The sequence below is a fragment of the Megalobrama amblycephala genome, linkage group LG9 (assembly GCF_018812025.1).
Source record: "Megalobrama amblycephala isolate DHTTF-2021 linkage group LG9, ASM1881202v1, whole genome shotgun sequence".
Classification (NCBI taxonomy): Eukaryota; Metazoa; Chordata; class Actinopteri; order Cypriniformes; family Xenocyprididae; genus Megalobrama; species Megalobrama amblycephala.
In genome coordinates, this window is record NC_063052.1 from 880,138 (window position 1) to 904,544 (window position 24,407).

At 40.0% G+C, this 24,407-nt stretch overlaps 1 protein-coding gene across 4 annotated transcripts in view; it reads left to right on the forward strand.

Annotated features, from left to right (window-relative positions):
• The first annotated feature begins 7,309 nt into the window (after positions 1–7,309).
• LOC125274677 (fucolectin-7-like) overlaps positions 7,310–24,407 on the forward strand; it is a 49,678-nt gene continuing 32,580 nt past the window's right edge. Inside the window, exons 1-2 of one of the 4 annotated variants that reach the window (XM_048201079.1) lie at positions 7,310–7,335; positions 7,432–7,493. In XM_048201079.1, the coding sequence (XP_048057036.1) occupies positions 7,325–7,335; positions 7,432–7,493 (73 nt within the window). In that variant the 5' untranslated portion in view covers positions 7,310–7,324. Of the gene's footprint in view, positions 7,336–7,431; positions 7,494–12,656; positions 12,756–12,937; positions 12,996–24,407 lie in introns of those variants that run through there. The other 3 variants (XM_048201074.1, XM_048201075.1, XM_048201078.1) reach the window with 3 other exon arrangements.

The following is a 24,407-nucleotide window of genomic DNA, read 5'->3' on the forward strand; positions in this document are numbered from 1 at the left end:
ATGATAACAGCTAAGAAGTTAAAGAAATTGTTCGTTTTATAAATGGACTTGATTAACAACATTATTTATAGTTTCTGTGTGTGTGTATATATATATATATATATATATATATATATATATATATAGTATGATTAGCATAGTGATATTACATGATATTACAGTGTTTTTCTATATTTCTGACAGTAAATTAAGCAGCAACAAACCTATATAAAGTTTCAGTCATGGAAAGAAAAAAATGTATATGTGTCCCACTTTACAAGAACATGAAATACTAATATGCCCATAATTATAAAATGCTTGTTTTTCTAATTATTATGCCAAAGTCTTTAGTTGAATGCTGATTATTATTGAAGCAATGCAATGCAATGCAATGAAAAAAAAAAAGGCAGAGAATCCAGAAAATGGTTTTATTTTATTTATTTTTTAATTTTATTATTTTGCTTTTTTTGAACACAAAACAATCCAATCTTGATTTAAACAATTGACAGTAACATAACTGACCTAATACAACACTTAATAATGACAGTCATAGATAAAAGAGTATGACATATGGGGGAAAAAACAAACAAACAAAAAAAAAACATTAATGACCCTCCCACCTCTCCTCAAAAATAAAATAAAATAAAATAAAATACACAAATAAAAACCAAATTAAATATATACATATTTAGGGTTTAAACACATGAGATATCCTAGACTTTACCTACACACTTAAGGAGACAAAGCATGTTTGATGTTATACTTATCCCTTTATACCATTTTCTCAGTCAATGCAAGAAATGAACCCCATATTTTCATATACAGATCAAGGCATCCTGAGACTCTAAATATCACACGTTCATAGCTAGCAATATTGGACATGGGTTCCAGCCATTCATCAAACAAAGAGGGCATAACAGATTTCCAATGTCTCAGAATGATTCTACATCCGGACACCATAGTTAGACGGCACCATTTCCTTTGTTGCCAGGAGAGGCCCGTATCTTCTGGTAAGATACCCAACAGACAGAGACCAGGTTTTTTTATGTAATGTTAGGCTGAAAATGTTACTAACAAAATGTATAATCTTTTCCCATAGTTCTTTAACCTTATCACATTCATACAACAAATGAACCATAGTACCAATATCGGTATTACATCGGCATCACAGATCATGATTTCTTAGTTTAAGTCTAGCCATCCTGGTTGGAGTCCAGTAACACCTGTTAAAAATGTTATAGTTTGTCAGTTCAGATTGAATTTCACGGACACAAGTATGCCATTTAGATACAACCTGCTTCCACATTTCATCCTTAATTGTTTCTCCTAGATCTCTTTCCCATGCCATTTTAAGTCTTTAAATTTAAATTAGGTGCATTAACATCTCTAATTAAGGCATAGAAAGCTGAACAACCTCCTTTTTTATGACTAATTGTAAAAAAGACGTGTTGTATATCTGTTGGTGGGTCAGGGGCATTTTTAATGGTCACAAGGAGACAATGTCTTATTTGCAGGTATTTCCAAAAGTCATTGTTCGGAAAGTTATACTTTTGTTTCAAATGATTAAATGAGACCACATGTTCTCCTTCATAAAGATTGTCCAAGAACCATATCCCTTTATTGGCCCACTGTGTCCAGTACAAAGGCTTCTTATCTATTTGTAATTTAGTATTATACCAGATTGAGGCTTTAGATGTTAGCCATGGGGTTTGTTCGAAGTTTTGGTGATACAATTTCCAACTTTCTCTAACAAACCTCAGAACAGGATTCTGGTCAGGTATTGGTCGGGCAAGTTGTGTCAAGAAAGCCTCTGTTGGAAAAGGGGCCAACATTTCCTTTTCAATATGTACCCACATAGGGGCTACATTAGGCGCCATATTGATTTTAGTCCACTGTGAAAGTGAAAAGGACCAATGATACCAGTCATCTCTGGGCAGAGAGAGCCCATCCAAACTTTTAGCAGAATATAATTTGGTACGATTAAAAAGGGGTTTCTTCCCTTGCCAAATAAAGGATTCAACACTTTTATTATATTCCTTCAGAAGTGATAGTGGTAATGTAAGGGGGAGCATATATGACAAATAGTTAATTTTGGGAACAATTATCATTTTAACAAGATTAATTCGACCCAAAATAGAAATTGTAAGTTTGCTCCAATTCTGTAATTAATTTTGGATAATTGTTGAATAACTGGTTGAAAGTTACCTTGCATAATTTTTTTCTAATCTAGGTATAAGTTTGATTCCCAGATAAACTAAACCAGATGAGACCCAGTTAAATGGCCATTGTACTTCTAACATATTATTATGGTTTTTAGACAGAGGCATTATTTCTGATTTACTCCAATTAATTTTATATCCTAATATTTGAGAAAAGTCATCAATTAAAGAGCACATTGTGGGTACTGTTATTTGTGGGTTACTAGAGATAAGTAAAATGTTGTCAGCATACAGAAGTCTTTTATGCTCCTGCTGACCAGCCACAACCCCCTTAATTTTTGGGTCACTGCGTATAGCTATAGCCAATGGCTCTAATACCAACGCAAAAATGAGGGGCGAAAGGGGGCACCCCTGTTTTGTGCCCCTATGTAACTCGAATCGTGATGACGTTATGCCATTACACAACACTGAGGCTTGGGGTCCAGTGTATAGTAATTTAACCCATTTAGTAAATACTGACCCAAAGCCAAATCTTCTAAGGGTCTCGGATAAGAAACCCCACTCAACCCTGTCAAAGGCCTTCTCCGCATCTAGGGATAAGGCCATGACAGGGTCCGAGACATCTCTTGATTTCCACATGAGATGTAATAGTCTTCTCATGTTATCCACCGAAGACCTAGTCCTAATAAATCCAACTTGGTCTGGATGTATAATGGTTGGTAATATGTTTTCTAATCTCTTTGTGAGTACTTTGGCCAAGATTTTCCCATCCACGTTGCAGAGTGAAATGGGTCTGTAGTTTGCACAATATTGCGGGTCTTTCCCTTTCTTGTGAATAAGAGTGATTATACTGGTTCTCATACTCTCCAGAAGTTTACCAGTTATCAAAGCATTCTGAAAGACTAAGAGTAATTTAGGTGCTAGAAATTCTGATTTTTTTTTTTTTTTTTTATAAAAGTCAGAAGGGAAGCCCCCTGGGGAATGACCTCATTTGAGATTGCGCATGGCGTTCTTAATTTCCTCTAATGTGATGTCACTTTATAGAGAGTCCCTATCAAATGTAGATAGACAAGGAGTCTGTAGGGAAGAGAAGAATCGGTCATATTGTCCAGTGGGTACTTCCCCTTGTGATGTATATAGCTCTTGATAAAAATCTGTAAAAACCTTATTAATTTCTTTTCCATCTGTAGTCAGTTTATCTTTATCGTCAAAAATAGATGGAATAAAGTTCCTGCTCTTTCACCTTTTTCATAATAGGGCAAAAAAGGGCAAATTCTGCTTTTTTTTCTGTATAATATCATTTAGCTCCAATTTCAGACTGTTCAGTTTATTAAAAGTTACAGGATCTGGATGACTATAATGTTGTTGTTTTTTTCAGAGACCTAATTGTTTCTTCCAATTTAATTAGTTTTTCACTTTCCAAATGCTTACGTTAGCGAACAGTGCTGAATAAGCCTGCCCCTCAAGAAAGCCTTAAAGGCATCCCATGTTATACCAGGGTCAGAAACAGAGCCCTCATTATATAACCAGTATTCATCCATTGCTGTTTGTATAAAGGAACATGAGATCTCATTTTGCAATAATGAATTGTTAAAGCACCACCTTGTGTTTTTCCTATTGTTCGCGGTCATAATGACTACATCTACTGGAGAGTGATCTGAGAGAACAATGTTCCCGATTGAAGCAGACTGAACCTGACTCACCAGTTGTTTTGAGATTTAAAATATAGTCAATCCTTGAGTATGACTGATGAGGATGGGAGAAGAATGTGAAATCTTTCTCTAGGGGATGCAGTGTATGCCATATATCTATCAAGCCACATTCAACCATCATAGTGTCTATTGATGAGTGCAATATTGGAGTGGTCTGTTTGTTACTAGACTTATCAAGGTCTATATTTCTAACTTGATTAAAATCGCCACCTACTATTATGTTATAATTGACAATATTTCTAATAATATTGCAGATTTCATTAAAGAAATCTGGAGACATTACATTAGGGGCGTAGATATTCATTATAGTATATTTCTGTCCTTCTAGGCTAGAGTCCAAAGCTATCCATCTGCTGTCCTGGTCATTATATGTTTTGTGGACTTTAAAGTCTAAGCCTTTCTTGATCAAAATAGCCACACCTCTACTCCTCATATTAAATGTGCTTGAGTATACCTGACCAATCCATCCCTGTTTAAATTTCTCAGATTCCTCAGCACTGAGGTGGGTTTCTTGCAGCATAGCTATATCAGATTTTTTTTGTTTGAGATATGTGAGAATTTTCTTATGTTTAATTACGTGGTTACAACCTGATATATTCCATGAAATGATTTTTAAGAATACCATATCTCTTGGATGTATTTTTTTTAGATTGTTTTATCTAAAAAAAAATTATACACTGAACAAAATTATGAACGCAATACTTTTGTTTTTGCCCCCATTTTTTATGAGGTGAACTCAAAGATCTAATACTTTTTCTATGTACACAAAAGGCCTATTTCTCTCAAATATTGTTCACAAATCTGTGTTAGTGAGCACTTCTCCTTTGCCGAGATAATCCATCCACCTCACAGGTATGGCATATCAAGATGCTGATTAGACAGCATGATTATTGCACAGGTGTGCCTTAGGCTGGCCACATTAAAAGGCCACTCTAAAATGTGCAGTTTTTAAAAAAAATCCCAAACCTATAAGCAGTGACAGAAAATTTTACAGAACCAATACCCTTAAAGGCAATAAGTTGTTGTTGTTATTATTATTATTATTATTATTATAAAAAATTATGATGCTTGAAACAGCTTTTTTAAGATCGGTCTTTAATTTTTGATAGTGTAAATTGTGTACAGTGTGCCGATGTTTACTTTGATCTTCCTCATTTAAAGTAAACCCAACAATAAAGTATATTAAACTGCACAAATGAAAGTCTGTTTACTTTGAGCACACATCCTTTTCATACTGACATGACAAAACTACACCACATTTGAATATTTTTTCCTTGTATGCCAGGAAAAGTACTGTGATATAGGAACATAAATAATGATATTATTATTTTAAAATTGAAATGTTAGCATAACAGTTATTACGTTGATCAGTAAATGGAACTGTATCTGAATTCATCTTAAATCCTGTTAATATGTACATGTTGTAAGAACTTCACTCTAACAAAGTGTATTGTATAGAGATTGTCAGTTACTTTGCGTTGTAAGATCATCATATACTGACAAGCATGAATGTAATGGAGGATGTTTTGAGTTTAGCTTTTCAATCCAATCCCGATACAGAGCATGTTGGGAAATCCACTGTCTAGTTTCAGCTGTCAATAAAAATGATTCATGTTATCCCAACTCAAAAGCATGATACTTTAACTTTCATTTCAAGTTTTGAGTGAGTTGAGTGCAGTGAAATCAAACGATGCAAACGAATGCAACTCAGTTCAAATAAGTAAACTGAACAAGCATTGTTTCATCCGTCTTGTTCTGACAAATATTTTATAAAATTGTAAGTTTGTCTCTGTAGTATTAAAAAGATAGAAAGTGATTTAAAAAAGCGCAGGCCAGCAATATTTATTTTAATATAAATAAAACTGCATGATTTAAAATCATATTATTAAATAATTATTGCATCTAGGTAGTTTGACAAACTCAAATCTATGTAATTCTGAGACCAAATCATCCATGCTATTTCTGCAAAACACGTGGTATAATGCAAACAAAACTAAATACAATTTTAATTTACTCAACTGCAGAAGATCATTGTTTACATCTTGATCACAAAATCACACATTAAATATGTGAACACATGATGAGAAGTTCCTGCTCAAGCAACGTCTGCTTGGATGACTTTATATAAAAGCATCTGCGAAGTGTGCAAATGTAATAATTAAATCAATTTTTTTCCCACAATCTCCCATATTTCTGGAAGAGAACAGCAGTGAAATACGTGCATGTCTTAGTTTATCTGAAATATTGCCTTGCCTTGCCTATACTGATACCTGATTACATTCCAGTAACTGAATGTCAAGTCAAGTAACCTTTATATGTATAGTGCTTTTTACAATACAGATTGTTTCAAAGCAGCTTCACAGAGATAAACAGCAAAATTAGCAGAATCAATTATTTAACTATGGAGATCATTCAGATACTGCTGTAAAGCTAAAAGACAATAGTGTCATTATTTAGCTCAAGTCAGTTCAGTGTTGGTACAGTTAATAACACTGTGAAGTTCATCAAATTTTGAAGCAAGTTCAGTTCAGCTATAAGAAGTTCTTCAAAAGGCAGCAATGTCATTATTCAGCATTAGTCAGGTCAGTGTTGGTTCAGTTTCAATAACAATGTCAATGACGCAAGATGTGATTCAGTTGTAGAGCAGCTCTACAGTAGACAATAGCTCAGCTTAATTCAATTCAAGTATTTGTTCTCATCCGATGGTAACAGTGCAGTCATATTGATAGATTAGTTATTCCTGTCCCTCAACTAAGCAAGCTGAAGGCTACAGTGGCAAGAAACTCGAACTCCATCAGGTGACAGAAATGGAGAAATGTCTAGTCACAGAGGCCTTTGCTAAAGATCTGTCTTGAGGGCTCATCTTATCAAGGACTTTGCTGACCGTGAAGGGCTGTATTGTGGTTGTTCCTGGGTGCAAGTTCATTGTTTGGCCTTAATATGGATAAGGGAGAGACAGACAGACACATATAAAATGTAGATGTCATTTTTTATATGGTGTCACAAGTACATCACACGTTATGGGAAGTGTTCGCGGTTCTGGCTACCCTAATTAAAGAAGCACAACAGTCCTTTAAGGGATTTTAATTATAGGAATGTGATAGTGTGTTATGTGTATGCCAGGTTAAAGAGATGGGTCTTTAATCTAGATTTATACTGGCAGAGTGTGTCTAATTCAACAATAAATAGAGCATCATTTCTGAGCACAATATTATTCAACTAGACTCTCTTCACAGACTGCTGGTATGTATTAATATTCATATCTATGATTAATAGCACATTTGCTTTAAAATGTTTTGACAGGGCATAGTATTCCTTAAATGAATAAAATATTGGATAAATAATAAATATAGCAATTGTTTATAAAAAATACTATTAATTACATTTATTTATTATATAACAATTATATAAATATTTTGTTTAAAAGCAGATAACTGCTGAATTGTGAAGGTCTTCTGTGAGGTTGATGCACTGATGGATTCCAGGTGAGTTGAATGTTCATGCACTCTCTACCTAACTCTCTAACTAATTATTCTTTCATATGCTGAGATGAGGTGATGTGTTGTTGTGTCTTATATCAGGATGGCCATACGTGTGATTGTGTTTCTAACACTTACTGGACTGTGCGTCGCTGATTCCAAAGGTACGTTTAGAATAATACAAGTAAAAATGCCTGGATTTAAAAATCTGTAACCATTGTGTATCATTACATATCTATCAGATTAATTTATTATAATTATAGGCATAGTGTTTACACTATGGTCTTTTCAGTGATGTATTTCACACTCTTGCAGCTCAGGTGAGTGTGTGTTTCCCTGAGCTCTGCATTACACTCCTGATGGAGTAATGATGCTGAAAATTCAGCTTTGATCACAGGAATAAATTACATTTTACAATAAATTCACATAGAAAACAGCTATTGTACATTGTAATAATATTTTACAAAATTCTTACTGTATTTTTGATCAAATAAATGCAGCCTTGGTGAGCAGAGGAGACCTTTTTCAGAAACATGAAAACATCTTACAGACCCCAAGCTTTTGAACGGTTTTTAAAAATCATCACACTCTATGAATATAATAACAGAAAAATATTTAAATTCATGCCTTTTGAACAGTCAGTAATTACACTGATTTTACTTTCACCTGTTTGCCAGCAGGGGGCGAAGTTAAGCCATATTTTTGTGCAAAATTCACATTTCATTTGTCAGTTAACCTAAGGGCATTGGACTAACCCCCAGTTTCACAGACAAGGCTTAAGGTGATCCTAGACTAAAATGCATGTTTGAGCTTTTTTTTTTTTAACCGAAAGAAACTTGCACTGACATACATGCGTCAGTGTAACTGTTTTGTCTCAAGAAGCACAGCAGTAGGCTAATGTTTTTTTCTAGGGTACATTTACATAAGTCAAGGCAAGGCAAGGCAATTTTATTTGTATAGCACATTTCATACACAATGGTAATTCAAAGTGCTTTACATAAAGAAGAACCAAATACATAATAATAATGGAACACATAAGAAATAGATATAACAGTAAAAAAAAAAAAAAGAGAGAATTTCGCTATCTAGATGGAAGAGTTAGGAAAAAAAAAAAAAAAAATTCAGAAGCTTTTTTGTTGTCCGTCAGAGCAGATCTAAACGGATATATCCATCAGAGCGGATCTAAATGAATCTTCCTCATACAGAGGGATAACTGTTTTTATTTGTCAGGTAGCTGTGCATTTAAACATTACCCTTACAGACAAATCTTCCTTTACTAACTCTATACAGAGCTGCATCCAGGGATAACAAACAAACAAACAAACAATAAATAAATAAATATTTGTCACAGAGCTGCATTCAGGGATAACAAAAAAAAAGAAGAAAAAACTTACTTCCTAATTCTCCTAGCTCTTTCAACCAGACAGCAAGATATAAAATGCATTAAAAGTCAGAAAATAAAAGAGATACATAAAATATATAAAATGAAATAAATAAAAAAAATAAGAAAAAGAGTTGAAAGAATAAAAAGATAGTGTGTATAAAATAAAGTATAAACAGTTCGGACATAGCACAGTGCTCAATCAGCTCAAGGACCTGAGGACTGGTGTGATGTGTTCATGTTTTCTGGTTCTGCTTAGAATCCTGGCAGCAGCATTCTGTACGAGCTGCAGCTGTCTTATGGTCTTTTTGGGAAGGCCAATGAGGAGCCCATTACAATAATCCACCCTGCTGGTGATGAAAGCATGAACAAGTTTCTCTAAGTCTTGACTGGAGACAAAGCATCTAATTCTATATTCATCTAATGCAATATTTTTGAGATGATAATATGCTGATTTAGTTATTGTCTTTACATGGCTACTGAAAGTCAGGTCTGACTCCAAAGTCACACCAAGATTCCTGACTTGATTTTTAGTTGTTTGACCCCTAGAGTGAAGGTAGGTGTTCACTTTGAGAACTTCATCTTTGTTTCCAAACGCAATGACTTCAGTTTTGTCTTTGTTTAACTGAAGGAAGTTTAGGCACATCCAATTTTTAATTTAATCAATCAATGCATCGGCACAGAGAGTCAATGGTGCTGTAGTCATTAGGTGATAGGGCTAGGTAAATCTGGGTGTCATCTGCATAGCTGTGATATGCGATTTGGTTCTTTCTCATTATTTGGCTCAGTGGCAGCATATATAGGTTGAACAGGAGGGGTGCGAGTATTGAACCTTGAGGGACTCCGCATGTCATGGATGTCCACTCAGACTTATGGTCACCGATACTCACATAATAACCTCTCCCTTCTAAGTATGACCTGAACCATTTAAGGACCATCCCAGAAAGCCCAACCCAGTTTTCCAGCCTGTCAAGAAGTATGTTGTGATCGACAGTGTCAAATGCAGCACTGAGATTGAGAAGAACCAGCACTGATAATTTAACTGTATCTGTGTTTAGGCAAATATCATTTATTATCTTTATGAGTGCTGTCTCTGTGCTGTGATGCGGTCGGAAACCAGTCTGAAAGTTGTCAAAGTATCCATTCAAGCTTAAGAATTTGTTCAGCTGATTGAAAACAACTTTTTCAGTGATCTTGCCTTTGAAAGGAAGATTTGAGATTGGTCTGTAGTTGCTCAATATGGTGTTATCCAGATTGCTCTTTTTCAGGAGGGGCTTAACAACTGCAGTTTTCAGGGATTTTGGAAAAGTCCCAGAGAGAAGTGATGCATTTACCACTTCTAGGAGACTGCTTCTAAACAGTTAAACATGCTTATGAAAAAAGATGTGGGAAGTGTGTCAAGGGCGCAGGTTGTTTTAAGGTGCTGTACTGTTTCTTCCAAAATTTTACCATCAATTGCTTCAAAAACAGACATAATAGCTGCTTTCTGAGGTTGTGATCTGATCTGTTTTACCCCAGTGCAGCTCAAGGATGTGTTGATCACTTGATATTATTAATTTTCTCAGAGAAGAAGGAAGCAAACTCACAGCATTTGCTGTCTGAGAGCATTTCACTGGGAATCTAACTTGGGGGGGTTGTTGGTCTCTCTACAGTAGCAAAAAGAGTGCAGGTGTTGTTTAAGTTTCTGTTTATAATATTTGAGAAGAAGGTCTGTCTAGCTTTGCCTAGTTCCACATTGAAAGCATGAAGGATATCTTTATAGATGTTATAATGGATTTCGAGTTTTGTCTTTCGCCACATGCTCTCAGCTTTTCTGCATTGCCTTTTCATATTTTGCACTGCTGTTGAGTTTCTCCACGGTGCTTTTTGTCTGCCACTCTTCTTCCTGACTTTCACAGGAGCAATGTTATCAATAACATTCTGTACTTTTGAGTTAAAAGAATCAAGGAGAAAATCAACAGAGTCTGCAGATATGCTTGGTGTTAAAGATAAAGCCTTCATAAACAGTGCACTAGTATTCTCATTTAAGCATCGCTTTTTGACCGAGACAGATCTAGCTTCAACAGTTGGAGAGATCAATAAATCAAAGAAAATACAGAAATGATCAGATAGTGCTACATCCTTAATGACAATGAATGAAATGTTTAGACCCTTACTGATAATTAAATCCAGAGTGTGTCCACGATTGTGTGTGGGTCCATGTACATGCTGAGTCAGATCAAAAGTATTCAAAACTGTTAGGATATCTTTTGCCATATTGGATTCTGCATTTTCTATGTGGATGTTAAAGTCCCCAGTAATAGCAAAACAGTCAAACTCTGAGGAAATTGCTGATAACAGTTCTGTAAAGTCCTCCACAAAGGCTGGAGGGTATTTGAGGCCTGTAAATAACTATAAGTAGAATGCGAGGAGCACCTTTTAACACAATACCCAAGTATTCGAAAGACAAGTAATCACCAAATGACACTTGCTTGCATTGATAGACATCTTTAAATAGAGCAGCAACACCTCCACCTCTCCTAACAGCTCTGCAGACACTCATAAAAGTAAAGTTAGGAGGGGCTGTTTCATTCAGGATTGTTGAACTGCAACTGTCTTCAAGACATGTTTCATTTAGAAATATAAAATCTAGGTTGTTTGTAGTTATTAAGTCATTGACTAGAAGTGATTTATTTTTAAGTGAACGGATGTTTAAAAGTGCTAACTTAACAGTCTTACTTTCTGTCTCTACAGTTATCTTAGTTTGACGTGTAATAGGTAGCAGATTAAATGGGTTTTCCAAACGGTTTGAGAAGGCCTTAGGCTTTCTATCACGTAATAAAACAGAAATAGAGAAAGCAACAGGCACACTGGGTTCCCACTTGTTCTGTAAACATTTGATAAAGTCACTGTTATCATAGCGGGGACCCGACACACATCACTGAGAGCTGTTATCAGTTGTTTTTGGTTCACCTAGAACAGATGGAGGAGGGTGAGGGCCCTGGCATTGTGGCAGGGGCCGAAGAGCTCTCGCAGGAGGAGGGGGAGGCCGAGCTGCATGGGCACACAGGCTTTGGTGGTTTCGGGGCTCAATTTTGTTGATATCTGGGGGCTCGCAGCAAAAGAGTGGGAGAGTTTGGTTCCAGCATACACCAGTTCCTCCATTTTCTCTGAGAAGCACAGAAGAGGTGATGCTGGAGAGAGGGATAACGTGTCCGGTGAGAGGGGCTGTTGCTCTGGTGTTACCGGAGGCTGTAATATGTTGTCCTGGCTTCCCTGGTTGTTTTCCCGAAAGTCGTCCTTGGGTGCTGAATCTTGGAGCAGTTCTAAGACGTCACTGTCTCTCTGTGAGCTCTGTGGGCAGGGCTCAGTCAGGATTGTGTCCGTGAGCAGTGGTTGTTGTGGCTGCGTGGTGTTATCATTGACCTTGTGGGATGTGTCAACTGCATGCCCATTTAGGTGCTGAAATGAAGTTGTGTGGTCAGTTGTACTCTGTCCAGGTGTGTTTGTGCCATTCAGGTTGAGTGGATTTGCACACACTGCTGAAGGATGATGGAGGGAGAAGTAGATATTGTCCTTTAGCACTCTTGAGACCAGTTTGTTTGGGTGCAGGCCATCATGTGTGAACATTTGTCTCTGACTCCAGAAAAGATTGAAGTTGTCAATAAAATTCAGTCCCTTTAAGTTGCAGTTTTTTTGCAGCCATGTGTTAAGCCCAAGCAACCATGTAAATCTATTTGTTCCTCTTGCTGGGAGTGGTCCACTGATGAACGACTGAACTTTTAGTCTTTTAAGCATTTCATTGAAATCCCTTTTAAGGAGTTCTGACTGCTCCTTCTGAATATCATTCTTCCCCACATGGATGATTAGTCTATGAGTGGACTAATCATTCTCATTTATTATCTCATCAGAATAAAGGCTTAAAAAAGTGACTCTTTTGTAATAGGTTAATTTAATCAGATAACAGATCAGACTCATTTGGTTGGGAGGGCCTTAATTCAACAATAAATAGAGCATCATTTCTGAGCACAATATTATTCAACTAGACCCTCTTCACAGACTGCTGGTATGTATTAATATTCATATCTATTTTTAATAGCACATTTTTGGTTTGAAATGTTTTGACAGGGCATACCATTCCTCATATGAAAAATATATTGAATAAATAATAAATCTAGCAATTGTTTATAAAAAATATTATTAATTCCATTTATTTATTATATAAAAATATATTATTTTGTTTAAAAGCAGATAACTGCTGAATTGTGAAGGTCTTCTGTGAGGTTGATACAGTGATGAATTCCAGGTAAGTTGAATGGTTATGCACTCTCTACGCCAGGGTAATGTAACAATTGGAATTGAAAATAAAAATGTAATTTATTGAATACAGTTTTTAAATCAATTTGGTATCACTTTCACTAGGGATACATTTGCAAAACTCTTGGCACAAAACTATAAACCAATCACACTTATAAAACAGCTCTTTGTTAAAAAAGACTACAATAGATAAAACCAAAAAATAAACCAAGTGAGTTTTTTGATAATTAAGAGCAGCTAGATTAAATTACATTAAAAACATCACAGTTACTTATTGCACACTGAGTTTCATTAGGTGGTAATTGTTCAGTCTATCGATGGAGTGAATGTACTCAGTTATAGTATATCACTAAATTGACTGTTTAAGGCCCGAGCACCAATGGTGTGAGGACTCTATTGTAATTGCTCTGCCAATTATTCTTTTTTTCTCCGAAATGAATCACATTTTTGAGGGCTTAAACATGCTCAAAAACTCATGAAACTTTGCACATGCATTGGAAGTGGTGAAAATTTACTTCTGATATGGGTTTTTAGAATTAGGTGTGGCAAAATGGCTCGATAGCGCCACCTACAAAATTTAAATTAAAGGGATAGTTCACCCAAAAATGAAAATTTGATTTTTATCTGCTTACCCCCAGCGCATCCAAGATGTAGGTGACTTTGTTTCTTCAGTAGAACACAAATGATGATTCTTAACTGCAACCGTTGCCGCCTAACAGTCAAATAATGCAAGTGAATGGGATCAATAAGAGTTGAAAAAACTTGAATAGACAAATCCAAATTAAACCCTGCGGCTCGTGATGACACATTGATGTCCTAAGACAGGAAACGATCGGTTTGTGCGAGAATCATTTTTCATATCATTTTTTACCTCTAAAACACCACTATGTCCAATTGCATTCAGCACTTGGTTAGTGTGGTCTGTTCGCGCTGACAACAGCAGACAACGGCTCTGAAGAAACAAAGTCACCTACATCTTGGATGTGCTGGGGGTAAGCAGAGAAACATCAAATTTTCATTTTTGGGTGAACTATCCCTTTAAGCGCCTTTCGCGCTAAGTTTTATGTACAGTTATGAAATTCGGTAGACACATGTAACAGCCCAATACCTACAAAAAAGCCCCAGGTTCAAAATCTGTAAACCCAACAGGAAGAGAGATATTTTGAGTTTTCTCTGCAAAATTTCGGCAGTTTTTGCCATTTCCAGATGTTGTATCAGACCAACATCATATTTGTTTTTGTAACTCGGCATCCAATGTCCGATCTGCCACAAACTTCACATGTTTTATTAGAGTACTGGCCAGATCTACATAACATCTTCATACAGTAACTGAAGAAATGAGAAATCATTCATGCACATATTAAACAAAAAACACCTATACAGATTATGCAGTTTGAAAATGTTTGATTATAAGTCTGTCTAGCATTGTTTTGGAATGATCTGATGCATTTTGATATGTAAAGGTAGTCTCTGTGGTTCTTGGAGAGGAGTTTTGGTCCTGCGTTTAAGAGGTCACTCAAATGTTTGTTTAAAAAAACAAACAAACAAACAAAAACAACAACTTTTAATTTCTGTCTTTGGGATCAAACAACAATCTCTGCTTAGTTGGACTGGCTGACTCCAAAATAACGAGATCTTCTGATTTAGGGTCCTGAGTGTTGATTTGGAATTTGGAGTTATTTATGTCTGATTAGCTTTCAGTTCCTACACACATGTAATATCTGCGCTTTATCCAACATTCTGAGAAGTCACAATAAGCTCAAAGCATCAAAAAACCTTTCACTCCTTTTTTACTAATAAGTCAAGCAGTGTAATTTGCCTTGGCAAATTTTGTTGCACAATGATGAAAAATGTTCATGTCTTAAAAAAAAACAAAACAAAAAAAACAAAAAACTCTTGATGAATAAGTGCCAAAATTTGATGGCAAGTAAAATGTATTGATGGAAATAGAAAATTATTCCTTCATATGCTGAGATGAGGTGATGTGTTGTTGTGTCTTATTTCAGGATGGCCATCCGAGTGATTGTGTTTCTAACACTTACTGGACTGTGCGTCGCTCATCCCAGAGGTACGTTTAGAATAATACAATTAAACAATTACAGGATTTAAAAATCTGTAACTATTGTGTATCATTACATATAAATCAGATTAATTGGTTAAAATTATAGGCTGAAGTATGGTAATTGAAAGCTTGTGATTTATTTATTTATGAAGACTATATGATAGAATTTATGTACTTATTAATGTGTGTATAACTGTTATTATTTTATTAACAGAAAAGGATACACCAACCTACATTTGTGTTCCAAGTGAGTGTTCTTCATTTCTTTGAATGTTGTCAGTAACACATAATATAACATATATTTTTAATGAATATATTCTTACAGAACATTTGGTAAACATTAAGGGACAATGTGGAGTGTTACACAGCAAAATCTCCAGAGTTAAATCAGCTCTGCTCAGAGTACATATGGTCCCTCTCTAAATAGTGTTAAAGTAACACTGAAGCAGAGTTAAAGTTAATGAGATAATGAAACAATTAAGTGATAATTGAGCATTAGTGATGAACACCTGCTGTTAACAAGCAGAATCACTGAAGAAAAGAGAAACACAAGAACTACAACTGGGGCACGTTCAAGCTCAAACCGGTGCGCAACGTTTTGCTACGTTTTCCGGGTTGAACGACATGTTTCCTGAAAACGGTGTGCATCGGTGTGCAACGGGTTTGAGATGCGTTTTCTCTCATTTGGTGGGCGTGTCAGAAATGTCAGCCCAATCAGCGGCAAGATGTATATAAACCACGCGGTATTAAAGAGACAGCTCGCACAATGAGTAATGTAATATAAAAATACTATACTTATATATTTTGCTGTTGTATTGAGAAGTGACACTTTAATAAACCTTTCTATACTCCTCTGATTATATAATGGTAAATATTACAATATCAAAGCACAACAACAGTGATCAGCAATACAAACAATAAAAATAATATAGATCATAACACAGTCTTAAAGGTAAGAAGTGGATTATCCTTCACCTGAAATGTTTGTCTTTTCATCCTGAAATGCAAGGCAAGTGTTGTATCACAATAATTAGAAGTTTCCACAAATCCTTTCACTGGATTGGGATGTTATTTTATTCTGGATGGCAAGGGCAGTGACTGTAACATCGAGTGTATGTTGCAGTATTAAACACCTATTTATACCAACTTAATCAGGCTCCGAAAATTCTTCAAAAAGAACACAAAGAATGTCCTTCTCAGCTGCCATTGTTGCAACTCTTGCGTCATCAGAACGGGGTGTTCAACGCACCACCGTTTCCGTTTAAAATGCAGAATGCAGCCCTGACTTCAGTCACAGCCTTATTAATTGTTAAATTATCTCATTAACTTTAACTCTGTTTCAGTGTTACTTTAACACTATTTAGAGAGGGACCATATGTACTCTGAGCAGAGCTGATTTAACTCTGGGGATTTTACTGTGTACGTGCTAGCCCTCTTTTAGGGGTTGGCAAAGGTCAACACAACAAACAAAAATGTTTCTATCTCAGTTTTAACCATAACTTACCTTTAAAGACTAAAATAAATAATAAACTTCCCTATAACTCCCTGACTATACATAACCAGGAGAAAAGCAGTTTCAATCAAAAATGGGTGATTGAATCCCTATGGGTTTCATTAAAATAAAATCTAAATTTTGAAAAAAAATTATAAGTTTTCAACTAAATTCACAATATCACCAATGGTTAGCACCAGAACACAATAAAGTTATCTGTTGCAAGAAGGAAAAAATTCATGTGTCATGTTACCCTCTGCAACCCTCTTCCTCTTATCTTGCTGTGAGACAGTGCTGGCTTTATATGCTGGCTTTCCCCAGCCAATCAGTGGAGCTGAGGTGAATGGGCAGCAAATCAGCAACAGGTCAACCCAATCACCTCCATGAGTGGTAGCAGTAGACATGAGGCGAAAAACACACCACAAGGCACATAGAACAATCACAAATAAAATATGTTTCAGGACGTGACAGTTGTTATCGCTGTGACAGAAAGCTGTGTAATAATCATTTGGATTATTTTGCCCATTATATTGGGATTATACTTTAGCACATTAAAGTAAAAAAAAAAAAAGGAAACATTATTGTTTATTATTTTATGTTAAACAGGAAATCTTGCTTTTGGAGGAACAGCTGTCCAGTCTTCCACATACGATCATTTAACAGCTGCTCAAAATGCTGTCGATGGCAACAGAAATTCAATTTACACTAGTGGATCATGCAGTCATACTAAAGCGGACTGGGACCCCTGGTGGAGAGTTGACTTGCTGGATGTCTACAGGATAACCAGGGTTAGCATCACTAATCGTGGAGATTGTTGTGCAGAGAGAATAAATGGTGCTCAGATCCGTATCGGCAGCTGCTTGCAAAATGATGGCAACAATAATGAACTGTAAGTATTGTCTCTCTCTTAATACTTACACAAAAGGTTAGAAAATGAGTAAATAAGATAAAATTACTTTGAATAAATACTTGGACAGAAGCTTTAAGATGCTTCATGATGTTTTGATACGCCCCTCTCTATTTCTCTGTTACTGTGTTTCTTCACAGGGCTGCGACTGTTGAGTCCATCCCACTTGGAGAGACACGAACATTTAAGTTTCATCCTATTAAGGGGCGATATGTCAACATCTTTATACCTGAACGCAATGACTATCTCGCACTGTGTGAGGTTGAGGTGTTTGCAGGTGAGTGATAAAAGAAGAGAGACATGATGTGTAGACATTTGTACTATATGTACTATTTATACTATGTGTACGTTCCCTTAATGATGTTTTGTTCTGTTTTCATTGGCAGATTAAGTGGAATGAGATGATGTTACACCACAGTCCACTGATCCTATAATCAAAATACCAAACTACTGTTTTCTGAGCAATACTGATATTGCACTTTTTTCATTGTTTTCATTTTACCTGTGCACCTTTTATCCTTCAGATAAAAAAAAAGTTTCAGTGCACATTCAGTAAAGGATTGAAATGGTTTTTAAAATTGTATATTTCATCTTTGTTTATCTTTGCTTTCTACATGAATAAATGACTTCAGAATTGCATGTTGTATTTCATGTTTCTGGATCAAAAAAGGCTCATTTAGATATTCACAATGAGGAGGAGGTGTAGTGTTACATAGCTACCCATCTAGAGTTGAGGAGCTGGAAGAAAAGTAAAAAAGAATGACATTTTTCATAAAAGAGAAAGGGAAAAAAGAAACATGGATAGAACAAGGATGTCAAACCTTCTTTCCTAGATTCAACAACACAACCACCAATTCAACCAATATTAACTTTTATTTTTCTGTTATAAAGAGTAAAAAAAAAAAAAAAACAATAACCATGACAGAAAAAAATAAATATCCAAAAGAATAATAATGAAAATGTGTGTGATAGCTTCAGAGAAGAGCCTGGCCAAAATAACAAACAAAACAATCTATCTAATCCAGAAATCTCTTTAAATTACCTGGAGAAAGATAATCTAGAAAAAAATAAATGACATAAATCTTCCCTCTCTCCCTGTTTAGCCATTAAAACAAAAAAATAAATAAATAAAAATACAAACAAAAGTATTACAGTATTACAAACAAAAATGGCTCCCTCCTCTTACTTTCCCCAAAACAAGAAAGAACGATCCAATCGCCTCCAACATCAACTGACTGAATACAGCTGGTCAGTCAGAGCACCTCTTATGATGGAGGAAGAAAAAGAGAGCAGAGAACAAGAGAACGAGTAGGTTACTCGCCTTCATGTCGTTCCACACCCGTAAGACCTTCGTTCATCTTCAGATTGAAATCAGATGGCTCAGGCCTGCATTGACAGCAAGATAATTAACACTTTCAATCGCCAAAGCTACTAAAGACATATTTAAAACAGTTCATGTGACTGCAGTGGTTCAACATTAATGTTATGAAGCAATGAGAATACTTTTTGTGGGGCAAAAAAACAATATAACGACTTTATTCAACAATATCTACTGATGGGTGATTTCGAAACACTACTTCGTGAAGCTTGAAAGCTTAATAAAGCATCAGTATTTGTGAATCTGCTATCATTGATTTTAAAAACAACAAAACATGATCAAATGCATTACAATTTCTTATCTTAAAGCTAATAAGATTGGCCTTGATTTTTTTTGTGTATATTTTTAACAAGGCTTTTAAAACTGAGAATCTAAAATCACATGTTTTTCCTCTGATACTTGTTCAATAAACTCATGTCTAACTGTAATATTTAAAGATTCTGTTGCAGGTTCAACCCCAAATCAAGAAAAGTTGGGACATTTTGTAAAATGCAATCAAATCAAGAATCTGTGATTTTTCTGTGATCTGTGATCATTCTCTTTCAACTTTAACTGACAAAAGAACAAAGAAAAGATTTCCAGTGTCTTCAACAACTTAATTGTTTTTGTAATTTTTTTGATGGCTGCAACACACTCCAAAAAAATTGGTGTACATATATCTTCTGTACAAATCTCAGGACCAAAAAATTTTTGTCCAATCATTGCACATGTTTTTCTTTTTCTTTTTTACTTTGGTTTTAAAACCCATATACACATGGGTGAACCAACTGTGAATTAAATCACAAACTCTAAGAATTCTACTATTGTAACGTTATAAATGTCTTTACTGTCACTTTTGATCAATTTAATGTGTCCTTGCTGAATAAAAGTTTCAATTTCTTTTTTTACAGAAAGTGAGGCAGAAGAACGTCTCGGTTACGTATGTAACCCTCGTTCCCTGAAGGAGGGAACGGAGACGTACGTCAGTAGTGACTGACGAATTGGGATATCGCTTAGAGAGCCCTATCAGCTTCGTGTGAACTAAAACAAGCCAATGGAATTGGCGTGCGATATTTGCATAATGCGCACCGCCCCCGACAGGTGTATATAAATAGGAAGCAGATGCAATCGCACTCTGTTTTTCGCTGAGGAGACAACTGGTGTCCGCACATCAGCGAGGATACAGAAACTGTGGCGACGGGACGTACGTCTCCGTTCTCTCCTTCAGGGAACGAGGGTTACATACGTAACCGAGACGTTCCCTTTCAGTCGGTCATGTTCGAAGTACGTCAGTAGTGACCGACGAATTGGGATCCCAACTAAAGCGCCACAGTTACGAAACCCCTTCCAGTGCTCAACGCGAGCTCTATCCGCCCATAGCACCGGAGGAATGGAGAAGGGGGCGAGCTCACGCCGAGGAGTTTACTGCTGTTTTACCTAATACCCACTAAGTAAACTAGACTACAATGGGGAAGCGAACCCGTAGGGGACGCTGCGGAGGCCACTACCTACCCAATGGGGGAGGAGTTTACGTGGAGAATACACATATGGACTGGCCCGGGGGGCAGTATGCATATGGAGTCCCTGGGATGGCTCCACCTGGGTAGGGGGAGACTCATCTGACAGGTGACAGCAGAGCTGGCTCTGCTAAGGGAAAGACACGGACTCGCCGTAGGGAGTTTTAACCCGTGGATAATTACACATATGGGACCGCTCACGTAGAGGAGTCACGACATATGGGCCCCAGCCAACAGACAGCGTCAGCGACGGATGTAGGCCTGGCATCAGACACTCCGCAATGTCTGAGCCGAAGGGGGAGGCGGAGGAACTCGACAGGGTTCGCCAAGCGGGGAACACGACTGGAGTCAAAATATGCACGCATCCGGCCCAGGGGGCGGGAATGGCATTGCAAGCCGACACTTAGAGCGGGTTCAACGCGTCTACCGGCTAGTGGAAGAGAGTACACGGGAAGATACCGGCTCTACACGAAGGCTATAGAATCTAGCGAACGTGTTAGGTGTCGCCCAGCCCGCAGCTCTTCAGATATCTGTCAGCGAGGCGCCATGAGCCAGCGCCCAGGAGGAGGCCACCCCTCTGGTGGAGTGGGCTCTCAACCCGAGCGGGCAAGGCACGCCCTGGGATTCGTACGCCAAGGCGATGGCATCCACTATCCAGTGGACCATCCTCTGCTTGGAGACAGCCTTTCCCTTCTGCTGGCCTCCGTAACAGACAAAGAGCTGATCTGAGGTCCTGAAGCTTCGCGTCCTGTCCACGTACACACGCAGAGCGAGGACGGGACAGAGCAAAGCTAGGGCTGGGTCTGCCTCCTCCGAAGGCAGCGCTTGCAGGTTCACTACCTGATCTCTGAAGGGAGTGGTAGGAACCTTGGGCACATATCCAGGCCGGGGTCTCAGGATGACGTGAGAATCACTGGGCCCGAACTCTAGGCACGCTTCGTCGACCAAAAAAGGAAGCAGGTCCCCTACCCTCTTAAGGGAAGCCAATGTGACCAGAAGGACAGTTTTCAGAGACATTACTTTCAGGTCGACTGATCGCAAGGGCTCAAAGGGATGACCCCGGAGAGCTGAGAGAACCAGGGTCAGATCCCAAGAGGGTACAGAGGAAGGGCGAGGAGGATTCAGTCTCCTCGCCCCCCTCAGGAACCTGACGATCAGATCGTGTTTCCCCAGGGACTTACCCTCAACTGCGTGGTGATGTGCAGCGATAGCGGCAACATACACCCTCAGGGTGGAGGGAGACAGCCTTCGCTCCAACCCTTCTTGCAGGAAGGAAAGCATGGATCTGACCGAGCATAATCGGGGGTCCTCTCGGCGAGAGGCGCACCATTCGACGAACAGGTTCCACTTCAGCGCGTAGAGGCTCCTAGTGGAAGGAGCTCTAGCGGAAGTGATGGTGTCTACGACCGCTTGCGGGAGATCACTCAGAACCTCCGCATCCTGTCCAGGGACCACACGTGGAGGTTCCACAGGTTGGGACGCGGGTGCCATAGGGTGCTCCGTCTCTGAGTCAGGAGGTCCTTCCTCAGAGGAATCGGCCAGGGAGGGGCTGTCGCGAGGAGCATGAGGTCCGAGAACCAGGTCCGAGTGGGCCAGTACGGCGCCACTAACAGAACCTGCTCCCCGTCCTCCCTGACCTTGCACAGGAGTTGTGTGAGAAGGCTCACTGGGGGAAACGCATATTTGCGCAGACCCTGGGCCCAGCTGTGTGCCAGGGCATCCGTGCCGAGCGTGCCGCCGGTCAGGGAATAGAACCACTGGCAGTGGGCAGTTTCTGGGGAGGCAAACAGGTCTACCTGGGCCTCGCCGAAATGCTGCCAAATCAGCTGAACCGCCTGGGGGTGGAGCCGCCACTCGCCCGCAAGTGGAGGCTGCCGTGAGAGCTCGTCGGCTGCACGGTTGAGCACACCTGGGACATGAGTGGCCCGAAGGGACCTCAGATGCTTCTGACTCCACAACAAGAGATGGCGGGCGAGTTGCGACATGCAACGGGAGCGTAGACCACCTTGACGGTTGATGTACGCAACGGCCGCAGTACTGTCCGAGCGGACCAGTACGTGCTTGTCTGACAGCAGCTCCTTGAAGCGGGCCAGAGCAAGACGTACCGCTAGCAACTCGAGGCAATTGATATGCCAATGCAGCTGAGGCCCCGTCCAAAGGCCGACACTGCATGCCCGTTGTACGTGGCCCCCCATCCCGTGGCAGAGGCATCTGTGGAGACCACAGCATGCCTGGACACTTGTTCGAGGGGTACTCCGGCCCGCAGGAACGAAGGGTCCGACCACCGGACAAGGGTGCGACGGCAGGTCGGTGTCACGGGGACACGGAGCGTGCAGTGCTGCCACGCCCATCTCGGGACCCGGCCGTGGAGCCAGTGTTGAAGCGGCCTCATATGGAGCAATCCGAGCGGCGTGACCGCGGCTGCAGATGCCATATGCCCCAGGAGCCTCTGAAAATCTTTCAGTGGGGCCGCTGTCCTGCGCTTGAGCGAGCTCAGGCAGTTCAACACCGACTGGACGCGCGCCTCGGTGAGACGTGCAGTCCGTGCGACCGAGTCTAGCTCGAGACCGAGATAAGAGATCCTCTGCCCGGGGGCGAGTTTGCTCTTGTCCCAGTTGACCCGAAGACCCAACCGGCTGAGGTGAGCTAAAACCATGTCCCTGTGTTCGCACAACTGCTCTCGCGAACTGGCCAGGATCAACCAGTCGTCGAGATAGTTGAGAATACGAACGCCCTGTTCCTTGAGGGGAACAATGGCCGCCTCCGCAACCTTCGTAAAGACGCGGGGTGACAGGGCCAGCCCGAAGGGTAGGACTTTGTACTGATATGCCCGACCCTCGAACGCAAACCGTAGGAAGGGTCTGCGTCGAGGCAGAATCGAGACATGAAAGTATGCGTCCTTCAGGTCGATTGCTGCAAACCAATCCCGGGGACGTACGCATTCGAAAATGCGCTTCTGCGTGAGCATCTTGAACGGCATCCTGTGAAGATACCGGTTCAAAATGTGCAGATCCAGGATTGGCCGTAGCCCACTGCCCTTCTTCGGTACAATGAAGTAGGGGCTGTAGAACCCTGACTTCATATCGGCTGGAGGGACCGGCTCGATTGCATCCTTCGCCAGTAGGACAGCAATCTCCGCCCGGAGAACAGGTGCACTGTCCAACGACACTTGAGTGAAGTGGACACCCCTAAAAACCGGGGGACGCCGGGCGAACTGAATTGCATAGCCGAGTCTGATAGTGCGAATGAGCCAGCGGGACGGGCTGGGAAGCGTGGTCCACGCCTCCACACTCCGAGCCAGCGGGACCAAAGGCACCACAGATGCACCGGGGGTGGGGCAGCGAGGCAGAGTACGGGGACCCGACTCGGACGGCATGGAAGCGGCCCGGAGTGTGGTCAGACTCTGCGAGGCAGCAGTGCGTATGGGAGACGGCGCACGGGACGCGGCCTGCACCATCACACTGCCACCTGCTGGCGGAAAGGGAGGGGGCTGCGAGCGGCAAGGCGGGGCCTGGCACACTGGCAGACGTGCCCTCTTGTGACCTGGAGTTTGAGGAAACTGCTCTTTTTGTGATAAAGTGGGTACCGCTGGACTCCGGGGAGCCAGCGGCGGTAGATGGACAGACAACACAAATTCCCCCCGGCCCTCCTCCGGGGGTGGGAGAGAAGATGGAAAACTCTCCCGAAGAGCGAGAACCTTCCCCTCCAGGTCGCCCGTCTCAGGGCCGTGATTTTTTTGACCGTTTGCCACCTGGCTTGGCAGAGACGGGCTGGGCACCACGTCCGCGACCGGCACCCTGCTGTTTGGCTGGTGTAGACTGCTGCTTTGCCGACTTAGCAGGGGCGGAGGACGACGCAGGCGGGCGCCCTCGGCGACGAGCAGGCTGAGGCTGAGCCACAGGCGGCTGGGTGGAGGCAGCAGCGGACCGCCGTGGCATAACGTGTTTAATGGCCTCAGCCTGCTTCTGTGCAGCGGAGAACTGTTGGGCAAAGCTCTCCACTGCGTCGCCGAAAAGGCCGACCAGAGACACGGGTGGAATCCAGGAACCGATGTTTGTCGGTTTCC